General features: G+C 50.5%; 1 protein-coding gene across 1 annotated transcript in view; it reads right to left on the reverse strand.

Moving 5' to 3' along the window:
* Positions 1-20: 20 nt before the first annotated feature.
* Positions 21-12,566, reverse strand: part of ADCY3 (adenylate cyclase 3) — an 83,955-nt gene continuing 71,409 nt past the window's right edge. Inside the window, exons 11-21 of the mRNA XM_055399636.2 lie at positions 11,580-11,667; positions 10,632-10,748; positions 7,958-8,217; positions 7,623-7,688; positions 6,106-6,187; positions 5,020-5,178; positions 4,371-4,517; positions 3,696-3,815; positions 2,038-2,161; positions 1,300-1,424; positions 21-778 (exon numbers count right to left, since the gene is read on the reverse strand). Coding sequence (XP_055255611.2) covers positions 596-778; positions 1,300-1,424; positions 2,038-2,161; positions 3,696-3,815; positions 4,371-4,517; positions 5,020-5,178; positions 6,106-6,187; positions 7,623-7,688; positions 7,958-8,217; positions 10,632-10,748; positions 11,580-11,667 — 1,471 coding nt within the window. The 3' untranslated portion in view covers positions 21-595. The remainder of the gene's footprint in view (positions 779-1,299; positions 1,425-2,037; positions 2,162-3,695; positions 3,816-4,370; positions 4,518-5,019; positions 5,179-6,105; positions 6,188-7,622; positions 7,689-7,957; positions 8,218-10,631; positions 10,749-11,579; positions 11,668-12,566) is intronic.

The following is a 12,566-nucleotide window of genomic DNA, read 5'->3' on the forward strand; positions in this document are numbered from 1 at the left end:
TCTTTCAGAAATAAAGTCCCTTTCCCTCCCTCCCTCCCACCCACCAGGTAAAAGGAAATATTGCACTTTCTGCTCCCATGACTAAGGTGACTGGGGTTCCAGAAGAACCTTTCAAGATTATCAGGACAAGGGCCATTTCACCTAACTCGGACCACAGACAAGCAGGTCTTCAGAGTGAAAAACACTGCTTCCAGGTTCTAGCTGGGGAGCAAGTGGTGGCCAGTGAGTAGCCCTCATCTGAAGCAGAGCTGCTCCACCTCTGGCAGCCCTTCATACTCACAGTGGCCGTGGCCTCTCTGGGTGGAAGAGGGCTGGTAAGAACTAGGGCTCTGGAAGGAACATTCCAGCACTATGACTATGAGCCCTACTCTGGGTGAGCTAGAGGCACACTGAGGAATAGTGTGGCCCCCCTCAGAGCTCACACGTCCATGGACAAATGAAGGCTGCAGGAGCTTGTTTAAACCTAAAGTCTGAGTGTGCACGTCAACAGCCTGGGTTGTTGGGACTTGGTCACATGTCCTTTCCCGAAGCCTTTCTTTGATACCCAAAAATAAACTCTCCCTCCCACTTCGAATCTTGTAGGGTTGGAGGCCATTCAGGAGTTGTCTACTACCTGGTGAGGCAGTGTAATTGAGGCGCCGTTAGGGAAGGTGGCCAGCTTGTCTCGGCCCTTCAAGAAAAAGGTTAGCAGTTCCCCCTTCCCTTTCACAAAGATGGGCCCTCTCCTCACGAAGCGGAAGCCGTACTCTCGAAGGATGACTTGGGTTTCTTCCACCACCTGTAGAGGAGAACCGAGAGCCTGGGCTGAGGGGCTTGGCAGCACCCAGCACAGTTCCCATACTCAGGCCTGCAGGGCTCTCCTGTCCCCTTCAGCCTCGGCACAGATTGGGGGTGGAGAGAAGGTTTGCCTAGTTCTCTCTTCCAAAGGTAGCCTTCCTTCCTGCTCTCTTAGGAGGTCAGCCATAGGTCACCTTGTTTGGCAGCTTGTATCTTGCTTTTTTGTCCTCTTTGCCTTTTCTGTGGAGCTTTCCTGCCAGACCCAGTGACAAAGATCAGGTGGTTTTGAGGGGAGCACTTGGAGGCACCAAATGTCAGCTAGTTCACACCAAGAGGCAGGATGTTCTTACCCAAAACTTAAACCTACACTTTGCAAATAGAGTTGAAATATTTCCTCCCTTCTACTGAGGCAGCTCTTCGCACTCTTGCTCTTGACTGCAACACCACCTGCTTAATGTTCTGGGCCCACAGAACAATGCCCAGCAACACATGCATTGTTCTGATTCTGTTCCCTGGACTTACCTGGATGTTGCCCATGACCCCTGTGGACTCCATCCTGCTGGCTACGTTGACTGTGTTGCCCCAGATGTCATAGTGTGGTTTCCGGGCTCCAATGACCCCAGCCAGGACCCCTCCTTTGTTCATTCCTGAGGGACAGGCACAAACCTGAGCTTAGCCCCATTGCAGAAGCCACCAACTCCTCTCAAGAATTTCCGCCCGACTCCAGCCACAAAGTTCCTGGTTATATAACCTGATGTCATCAAGCCTGACTCGAGTTCCCAGAGGACAGAAATCAAGTCTTCTCATCCTCACTGTGCTCAGCAGACATCAGCCACCCTGCTGTGCTAAGTAATTTAGTGCAGAAGTTGCCAGTTTCTCTTGCCACCCACATGGTACTTCAAGTCTCCTGTGACCTTGCCCAGGATTGAGAACCCCCTCCCCAGAAGTGTGTGATGGGTGGCATTAATCCTAAGGGGCTGGACTGAAGTGACAAGAGACCCTGGAAAGAGAGACAAACTCAAGCCCCAGCCAGATTCAGAAGGGAGGCCATCATAAACAGCATGGGACAGGAATGGCTGAGCATCACATTTTCGGTTTGATCACTGACCTAAAGACCCTTAAGGTCTCTTCAGCTCGAGAAGTGTGACCCTCCCCACCCGAAGTGCATCGTGTCTTTCCAAGACCCCTCCCCTGATCTGCAGAGTGCCCTGCTTGGGGACGGGGGCACACAGCAGGAGAGGGCACGCTGAGAGGCCTTACCAATGCGCAGCATGAAGTTGTTAAAGGACTGGTTGTTGATGTTGGTGAGCGTGTCCTTCATGGCCAGCGCAAAATCGGCCAGATCTGCCAGGTGCTGCCAGCGCTCCTTGTCTGACTTCTCCTCCTGCGCCAGAGAGTGGCTGTGAGTGCCAGGGCCAGCTGGGCGCCTTCAGCTAGCTTATAAACACCGTCCTAGACATGTCTTTTTAAGCTCATCCATAAAATGGAGATGGCTGTTGGGTCTACAGATAACAAATGCTAGAGAGGATGTGCAGAGAAGGGGACCCTCGTACACTGTTGGTAGGAATGTAAATTGGTACAGCCACCATGGAGAACCATACAGAGGTGCCTCAAAAGAGAGTTCCCGTATGATCCTGCAGTCCTGGGTATATATATGGAGAAAACTTTAATGATCTATGCACCCCAGGGTTCACTGAAGCACTGTTTACAATAGCCAAGTAGTCATGTATGGGTGGGTGTGACAGTTGGACTATAAAAGAAAGCTGAGTGCTGAAGAATTGATGCTTTTGAATGGTGGTATTGGAAAAGACTCTTGAGAGTCCCTTGGACGGCAAGGAGATCCAACCACTCCATCCTAAAGGAAATCAGTCCTAAAGGAAATCAGTCCTAAATATTTCCTAAAGAAAATATTCATTGGAAGGACTGATGCTGAAGCTCTAATACTTTGGCCACCTGATGCGAAGAACTGACTCATTAGAAAAGACCCTGATGCTGGGAAAGATTGAAGGTGGGAGAAGGCGACGACAGAGGATGAGATGGTTGGATGGCATCACTGACTCAATGGACACAAGTTTGAGTAAGCTCCAGGAGTTGGTGATGGACAGGGAAGCCTGGCGTGCTTCAGTCCATGGGGTCTCCAAGAGTCGGACACGACTGAGCAGCTAAACTGAAGATGTGGAAACAAATGTCCAGTGGCAGATGGATGAATAAAGGTGTGGCACATACAGTGGAACACTACTCAGCCGTGAAGAAAGAAAATGCCATTTGCAGCAGCATGAATGGACCTAGAGATTATCACACTAGGTCCAAAAGACCAATACCATATATCACTTTTATGTGGAATCTAAAATATTACACAGATGAACTTATCTATGAGTCAGATGCAGACTCAGAGAACAGACTTGTTGCCAAGTAGGGTGGGGGAGGGATGGTTAGGAGTTTGGGGTTAGCAGATGCAAACTATTATACAGAGACTGGAGAAACAACAAGGTCCTGCTATATAGCACAGGGAACCATTCGATAGCCTGTACTAAACCATAATGGAAAAGAAAATGAAGAATGTGACTACAACAATCATTTTGCTGTATGGTAGAAATGAACACAAGATTATAAATCAACTCTGTATATGCCAATAAACTAGAGAGCATGGCCACACAAACCATCTCGTGCCTGGCCTAAGCTGTGGAACAGTAGTGCAGGAGGAGGGTCGTGTGTGTTCCCCTCTCTGCTCATAAGTTCAGTAAACCCGTGTTTATATTTGTACCGCATGGTGCTAGTTGGTATGTCCTAGGGGACCCCTTCACACAACAACAGCAGTAGTTAATGGCAGCTACTTATATTACACCATTTCCCACCAATGATGTGTGGGCTGCCTCTCTCTCCCCATCCATCTCCTCTAGCTACTGCTGGTTAGCTACCTTGTTGGAGCTGGTAAAGCCATTGGTGTTGACATCTGGGGTGACTCCTGAAGCTGCCATGTAGGTGCTACCAATGGTCTTGATCTTGGTGATGACCCGGAACTTGGGATTGTCCAGAAGCTGAGGCCAGTGTTAAGAGAGAATTGTCAGCAGTCAAGGGAGATGAATGAGCCAGCTAAACGACAGATCTGCCCATTTTTTTACAACAAACCCATGAAACATCTGAGAGATGTTTTCTTATAAAAGCTTCATTTAGCCAACATCTGCCATGTTATCCTGGGCCACTGTCCTGATTTTTGAGCCTCAGTTTCTACCATATTAACACACGGATAAAAGTGCCAGTCTTGAAGTGTTGAGCATGATTGTAAAAGCATTTCCCCTGGTACACAAGTTATTAATACCTGATAAATGTTTGCTGAATCTGAATTTGAGGATAAGAGGAACCAGAGGGGCCTCAGAATCTTGTTTTGGCCCGACCTTATCCTATGAACTTGTAGGTGATTTCCCAGGCTCCCACCTGGGACCCAACATTTCCAGACAACTGCAGAAGGCCATGCATTTTGAGGAGGAGTTTTTATGGGAAAACAGCAGCCAAAGTAACTCTCAAACTTCTTGGGCTGCAATCTGGAAGGGCTGGCTTTGTGGCAGGATGCGGGGGCCAGGATAGTCACTCACAGAGTCAAAGTCTGAGATGATCTCATTGAGGAAGCGCAGACACTCAATGCCGCCATTATTGATGCTCTCCTCTGTGTAGAAGTCAGCAAAATTGGGCAGGGAGGCAAACATAACTCCAATCTCATCATAAGACTGGCTGTACAGCTCCTAAAGAGAGGCAGGGCCAAAGTGCTCAAAGACAGTCTAAGTGAATGACATGCTACAGAAATGAATGTCCTTCACACCCATGACATGGGCACTCAGCTTTTTGGACACATACATCTCCCAGACTATCCTGACTTTGAATTATTAGAAAGTAGCTCATTGCAACCTTGGAAACCAAAAAAGAGTTTTGCTAGTTCCTGCCAACAGCCCAGCTCTAGGAAAGAGGGCAGTGGGAAGCTGGGAAGTAAGGCATGAGAACCACTCGGACAATCAGAGTCGACAGAAAGGTGGGCTCCGCTAAGGCCTCGTCTTCTGAAACGGGCCTCACAGAGATTATGGCTTGTGGAAACTGTCTACGGTGATGCTCTTCACCAAAAGAGATTCTTTCGCTTCTAATACTGTGGTGCTGTGTAGGTCCAGCCCTACCTGGGCCCCCAGGCCATGTCACGAGAGGACAGAAAGCCATAAGACAGCCCCATGGCTCCAGCATGGGGCCACACCTCACCTCATCTCTCTTCTTGGACCCCAGGAAATGGCGTGCCACATGCTCAGGTAGCATGTTGGTGACCAAGGCTTCGTTCCAGCGTCGCATTTCATAGACACGTTCCTTCTGGTCGTGGACCTCAATCTTCCACAAGAACAGTGTCCGTGCCAGCTTTTCCACCTATGGATATAGACACAGACAAGGTGTGTGCCCTAAGCTGGCCATTTGAGGGACTTCTCGGGGGTCCAGTGGTTAGAACCAGGTGTTTTCACTGCTGTGGGCCTGGGTTCAGTCCCTGGTTGGGGAACCAAGATCCCATAAAGTGCAACCAAAAAAAAAAGTTGAAAAATGGGAACTTGAGAGGTTCCAACATGGAAAAACTGAAAGGAAGATGGAAATGGCTGGATAGCAGGGGAAATGAATCCCAGAAAGATTCATCTCATCAAAAAAGGCCACACTCTACAGCTGGGGTGAGGATCCAAGCCTCTGTGGTTACAGAAGGATGTGAGGGGCCTCCTGGGACCTCATTTTAACTACAGATTGGCCTTGTGGGTGGTGGCAGCAGTGGGGATCTCTTAGTGCAGGGAAGAGCAGTCCCCATTTCCAGTGGGCTCCAGTCACCAAGTGGCTGGAGGTGGCTGCAGTTCTCTCACAAGCCACTGGGTGGCTCCTGAGCTAATATGGAAGTAAGTCCCTTGTGTGGGTACTTCCCCTCCCTCTTCTTTTTCCTTTTAACCAAACAAAAATTTCACCAGCTTCTTTCCCTTTCTGGCTCTGTAGTCAGTGTGTTAGTGACCCCCAGAGTCAGGATGAGTGGAGATACATGAGCCCCTGGCCTAGGAAATTAGAGATTTTACCCAGGCTTTGTGCCCCACCCCCAGGCTTCCATCAGCAGGTCAGAGCAAGAGGTAAGAACTGTTGTTCTGGTATTGATATTCCTGAAGAAGAGACCAGAAAATGGCAGAGGTGGTGGCCCGACCAGGGTCACATGCCATGTGGGGTAAGAAAAACGGCATCCCCTAGGAGCTTGGGTTCTTTGATCCTGGGGCTGCTTCTCAGGAGGCCCTGAGCAGTCGGCGCAGAAGCGGCGGGTATGCAGGCACTCACATGGCGGGAGAAGTAGTAAAAGCTCAGCATCATGACGAAGATCATCACTGTCATCGAGTACTTAGACGGCACCAGGGGCAGCCTGTGGGGCCCAGAGAATTAGCTGAAAGTGCGCCCTGCTGCCCTCTGCTGACCAGGGAGTTTTTATCCCCTCTAACGTGGCTATGCTGTTTCCTATCACCCCAGAAACCTTTCTCAGCAGCTTAAGCACCTTCATATCAGTCCAGATGCCCACTGGGCAGTAAACATTTCTGAAATCACTTGGTTTTGGTCTTAACTTCCAGCCAACTCCTGGACAGTTCAGGTTGCACTTGGAATCCACGTCAAGCCTTCAGAGCTGCTCCCTAGATGTTTATTAAACACCACATCACCTGACTGATCACGGCAGTAGCCATAACCATGTAGGAATCTGGAGAAGGGAAAGACTAACATCTCAGTGATGGGATGAGGGCACAGTTGCACCATGCTTTTCTATAACTGTCAGCCATATTTTTGTGTGGAGCAGAGTTGGTATTATATGCATATACCACAATTTACATATCCACTTAGTCTTAGTTTCAGTGGGGTTCTTTGTTTTGGATGTTTGTACGTGTGTGGCTATTATGAACAGTGCAGCTATGGACATTCTAGTACATACATCTGGGGACAAATAACATGTACATTAATTTCTCTAAGGTGTATACACAGCAGTGGAGTTAGTCATAGGTCTATTTTCACCTTCACCAATTAACTCCAAATTGTTTTCTTAAATGGTTGTACCATTTATGCTTCCACCAGGAATGTATGGGTTACCATAATCCATGATGTTATCAGACTTCTTAATTTTTGCCAAACTGGTTGGTGTGTCACAATCTTTCCTGGTGGTCTTAATTTGCATGACCCTGATTACTTGAATGCCCTTAATTTATTAGTGCCTATTTAGAATTCTTTTGTGAAAGGGCTATTCAAGTCTTCTATCCATCTTCTGTTAGGTAATCTTTTTTCTTTTCTTTTTTTTTAAACTTACTTAAAAGTCTAATCAAGTCACTGCATCGTAACATTCTAAAACTTCAGAGCTAAGATGGGATCTTGAAGAATTCTACTGATAACCTCTTCAAGAGATGACACAGACTCAGGAAAACTGGCCTGCTGAGGCCCCACAGAGAACCACTGTGGTGGGGAAAGAATCCAGGTGTTCTGTATGAATGCCACAGGGCTCCTTCCTCCTCAGGCTTCTGAGGTCTGTTCCGCAGCTGTCATCCTGTGGCTGCTCCTTCTCTCCACCTCTCCAGCCTGCTCTCTATTCCACCCTCTAGACTGCTCTGCATTCTCTGCACCTCAGGAGAGGCCAGCATGGCCAGATAAGCAGTGAAGTCTGCTCCAACCTCCCACAGAAACATGCTGACTTTTCGAGCTCAAACAGCCCATACAGTGTGCTTCTGGAAGGATGAGACCCTGGGGCTTTGGCCTGTTGTATTCTGTCTGCTGAAGAAAGGGACCAGAAACGCAGGGCAGGACGGGAAAGTAGACACCCTTACCTGTTAGTGCCATTGAGCCCCGAGCTGGAAAACACCTGCATCTTCTCCAAGGCCACCATCGGAAAGCTGTTGGGACAGATAACAGCACATACTTGCACCCATCCAAACACTGAGGTGACCTGGGCCTTCCAGTCCTCAAGAAGGGACAGAATCCGTCCTGGGATTACAGCCAACCAGTCTGTGAGAAGCCACAAACCCTGATTCCCATACAAGCCTTTGATTAGCCCTAGAGACAGATGGCCAGCTCACTGCAGGCCCATGACCTTGAATCGGGGACTGGGGAGGCGGGTGGGAGGAAGGAGACCATGCAGATCTCCAAACAGGCTTCATCTTACTCGTGTTGCTGGAAGCGTTTGCGGTCGTAGTCATCAAAGATGGGGCACCAGGCGTAGATGTTGATCACAGCCACGGCCCCCGCGATGAGCAGCATGAGTGTGAGCTTGACCATGTGGCTGACCTGCACCAGCATGATGGTGGCGATGAGGGACAGCACGGCCACGTAGTTGTAATACTTGGGGTTCTCTACGCAGCCATCCTCCACCTGCATCTCTGCGGTGCCGTTGGTGGGCCCTGTGTAGTACTGGAGACAGCTGAGCTGGAGGCCAGGACAGTGAGTGGGTGAGGAGAGCGTGGGGTGCAAGGGGACAGCAGACACTGGTAAGAAAAGGCTGGGCCGTGGCAGCTGCCACTTCCCATGGCTCCCTCAGAAACCCCAAGCAAGAAGGGAAAGTTTACCAGGGGACAGTAATGCGAAAGTCAGTAATTCCTGCTAAGAGCTTTACCATCATCTCCTCTGATGATCATGAAAATTCTCTTGTGTATTCTGAGTACTGGTCCCATCATATAAGGTGCTTCCCAGGTGGCTCTAGTGGTAAAGAACTTGCCTGCCAATGCAGGTTAGAGATAAGAGATGCCTGTTTGATCTTCCTGAGTCAGGAAGATCCCCAGAGAAGGGAAGGGAAATCCACTCCAGCATTCTTGCCTGGAGAATCCCACGGACAGAGGAGCCTGGAGGGCTATAGTCCATGGGGTCGTACAGAGTCAGACACAACTGAAGCAACCTAGCACATAGCACACACACGATCATATAAAACAGACAGGCCACCCTTGGCCAAAGTAGCAAAATTAGGGGACGACAGAGGTGAGATGGCTGGATGGCATCACCGACTCGATGGACATGAGTTTGAGTGAACTTCGGGAGTTGGTGATGGACAGGGAGGCCTGGCATGCTGTGATTCATGGAGTTGCAAAGAGTCGGACACGACTGAGCGACTGAACTGAACTGAACTGAACTGAAAGCCAGACTAGGAATCTGGGGTTTAGGTTTCAGGCCTAAGATGCTCTTGCCCACATCGTACTGTTTGCCCCGGAGGAGCCGTGGGGCAGCCAGTCAGCCACCTCACGGTTCACTGTGAGGGCAGCCGGTCCCCGCTCAGACTCCTTCCTGGAATCTGGTTGCCAGTCCCGCTGCTGGGCAGATGTAGTCAATGCAAACTGCATCCATAAACTGAATCAGACCTACTTTCCTTCACTTTCCCCCCTTGGCCCTTATCTGGCTTTGGGAAAGCCCTCAGCATGTGACTCTATCACGGGGAAAGTCTTACACTTAGCCGGATTTTCACCCCTCCCCTGGTGACAGGACCTCCTGCTGGCCTGCCAGTGTCCATGACCCTGATAGATAGTGGTCCCCAGACTCAGACATCAGGTTCCAAGGGTTCCTGACACACAGGAGACCTGGGCCTTCTCTTCCCTGCACTGTGGTCACCAGCTACCTGTGGGCATGTCAGGGCTCTGAACCCCATTCCTGTTGAACTTGGATCGAATGGCCTAGGATTTCTCACCTATATGCTGCCAGAATAAGCCTCCATGCTGAGTGTTCTCCTGTGCTTCAGTGTTAAAGAGAACAACGCAAATAATGTTATATTTTCAAAAAACAGAACTCTTAAGAGAGTGCACCTGGTGCTACCAACATTGGATGAAGCTGTGAGGCCTGACAAGAGAACACCAGTGACAGTGCTAAGCACCCAGTGCTCAGTAACTGGCTGGTGGCTTCCCACAGCTGTCCTTCTGCCCCTTCATGGAACCTGCAAGAACTGAGGAGAGCAGATCTCACGTGAGCTCAGTCGCTCAGTCGTGTCTGACTCTTGGCGACCCCATGGACTGTAGCGTGCCAGGCTCGTCTGTCCATGGAGATTCTCCAGGCAAGAACACTGGAGTGGATTGCCATGCCCTCCTCCAGGGGATCTTCCCAGTTCAGGGATCAAACCCAGGTCTCCCACATTGCAGGCAGATTCTTTACCATTTGAGCCACCAGGGAAGCCCCAACAGAGGAGTAAATCTGCCACCAGCCTCCTGGGCTCAGTGAGGCAGCCGCCCCCAGTGACCCACCTCTGGAAGGTCTGGCTCTGCTCAGGTGGATGAAGGCCCAACAGGAGCGCTCCTCTGGGGAAGCAGGTTTACTTCCCTTGTCCTGCTGGATGCCTGACACTAGCCTCATTAGGGGACACTTAAGACACACAGAAAGCTTAAAGTACTAGGGCCCCTGAGCAGTGAGACATGGAGGAAGAAAAGACAGGACAGGGGTTTAGAACGGCTTCAGTTCTCCACTGTGTTACTAACTGGCTGTGTGACCTAAAACAACTGACTTAACCTCTCTGAGCATCATTTTTTCCCATGAAACTACAGATGATACCGACCTCTTGGGATTATTATATGGATTATATGAATCAACCTATGTAAAGCCCCCAGCACAGGTCCTGGAGCTGGGCTCCTAGATGCGGGGAGAACAAGGAGGTGGCCTGGGGAGAGAGGCAGTCTGGGAGGTACCCTGGGGAGATGACCCCGCTGGTCGGGATGATCAGTTAGGAACCCAAGTGCCACTCCAACCTGTGTCTAGCAGCCAGTGTGAATAGCTGTGGGGACAGGATGGGCTGGCAACTGCTCATGCAGGTCAATTCAGAACCCTCCTCTGAGAGAGGGTGTCCCTTCAGCAGGACAGCAGGGGCTCACCATGTCCACCACGTTTGCCATGACCAGAATGAAGATGGCCAGCATGGCCCAGGTGTTCCTGGCCCAGCGTGTCCGGTCGATCCAAGTAGAGAAGGCCACGAGCTTCTTAGGAAAGGCCTACAAGCATGAAATTTCAAGGGCCTTGAGACTTGACAGCTTTCTCCTCTGTAAACATGGCTGCTAAGCACTCTGCTTGCTCCCACACTTCCCGGGAACCTGGGAAGCAGTGCTGTGTGCGTGCGTCAACCAAAACCCGACTGTGGCAGAACTGAGAAGGCACGTGGATCCCAGCTCAGCCTGCCAGTGCTGCTGGAGGTGTGGGTGACACTCCGTGACCCAGATATCAGAGCCCTTCCCAGAGCTGCTCAGGGATCAGCCCGGAGCCTGTGCGTGGCCCTCCAGCAGCAGTCCACTCCTGGCCTCTGGGCGGTGAAGCCAGGTCAGGGGAGTTTTCAGGGCTGGCTGACTTTGCCTGGCCCCTCCTGCCTTCCCTGGGTCAGTGTACCTAAAACCCCCAAGTTACTTGTGAGTTACCTGCCAGATTAAATTTCCTAAAATGCTGCTTTTCCCTTGTCATTCTGATCAAAACCTCTGCCTGGCACCCACTGCTTATAGGAGAAAGTCTTAATCCCTTGTGTCTGGCTTTGGGTCCTTTGCAATTGGAGCCAGTTCACCTTCCAGCCAGGCCTCTTCTGCTTTTCCACACAGGTTCCCATTTATCTTGAAACAGCTCTCTCACCCTCGCATGCTCAAGGGCCTGGACCAAAGTGGGTGCACAGCCAATAGTGAAGGAGTCTGTCATAAATGAATGGATGGTGCTGAACCATCGCAACAGGAGTCATCTACTTGTCAGGACCTGACAGCACACAGCTCCATCAGCACCTGCTCTCACCGGGAGTGGTACTCACTTCCAGATGGCTCTGAGCCAGGAGGAGATGCGCTTCTTACCCGCGGAAAGATGGCAGCCAGCGAGCAGATCGTCAGGATCAGGAGCAGAGCCTCCCCAACCACAAAGGTCACATAGTTCGTCATGAGCCTGTAAGAGAGAGAACATGCTGAGGAAGAGCCCAGGGACTGGGGAGCGGGGGTCACGTGGGCAGGGGGCTTAGTGAGCGGGGTCAGGGGCCAGGACAACAGGGGAAGGGAGACAGAGGGCAGACCCTCCATGCGAGGCCAAGCCTGTACCCTAAAAGTTCCATGTGATTTCCCCTTCACACAGCTGCGTGCAGGGTCTGGAGAGATGCAACTCTCCCCACTATAACTGTTCTCTAGAGGCATTTCCCAAAGCAGGGCAGACTTACAGATGCCCTGCGTAGAGCCCAGTAAAATCTGGGAAGGGATTCTCAGGAACAAGCCTTCTGCCGTGTCACTGTGATGGAAGGGGAGAGCATGGAACAGAGCAGCTTACGGCCAGGGGCCGCTGAGCTGACAGTGTTCGCTGCATCCCTAGACCTTAACCCTTGGTGCAAAGTAGACAGTAAATATTTGTGGAGTAAATGAATGGATTTGGTCCTCACAACAATTCTGAGTTAGCCAGATATTATTATCTTCAGATTATCAACATCCTGCTCTTTCACTTTACAAGTGAGCAAACTGATGCTACAGGAGCCCTTAGTGATGTGCTCAAGGTCATAGAACAAACAGGCGGCAAGCCACACCCAGAACCTAGGCCTATGTAACAAGTCCAAAGCTCTTCTAAGTTCCCCAAACTGTAATCAGAACAGGGCTCTGCACCTCTCCCGGTGGGGAATCTCTGAACTGGAGTGAACTGCTGATCAGCTTTGGGGAGAAAGCAAGGGAGGGGGCAGCCATCCTTCAGTTCAGGCTTCAGCAAGGATTGGGGCAAGGATTCCACAACAACTTGCCTTGCCCTGGAGGACCTGCTGCTGTGAGAGGAGACAAGCCTACACCCAGAGCCTGAAATCTGTCTTTACT

The sequence above is a fragment of the Moschus berezovskii genome, chromosome 11, assembly GCF_049115385.1.
Source record: "Moschus berezovskii isolate FMDL1 chromosome 11, NW_MosBer_1.0, whole genome shotgun sequence".
Lineage (NCBI taxonomy): Eukaryota > Metazoa > Chordata > Mammalia > Artiodactyla > Moschidae > Moschus > Moschus berezovskii.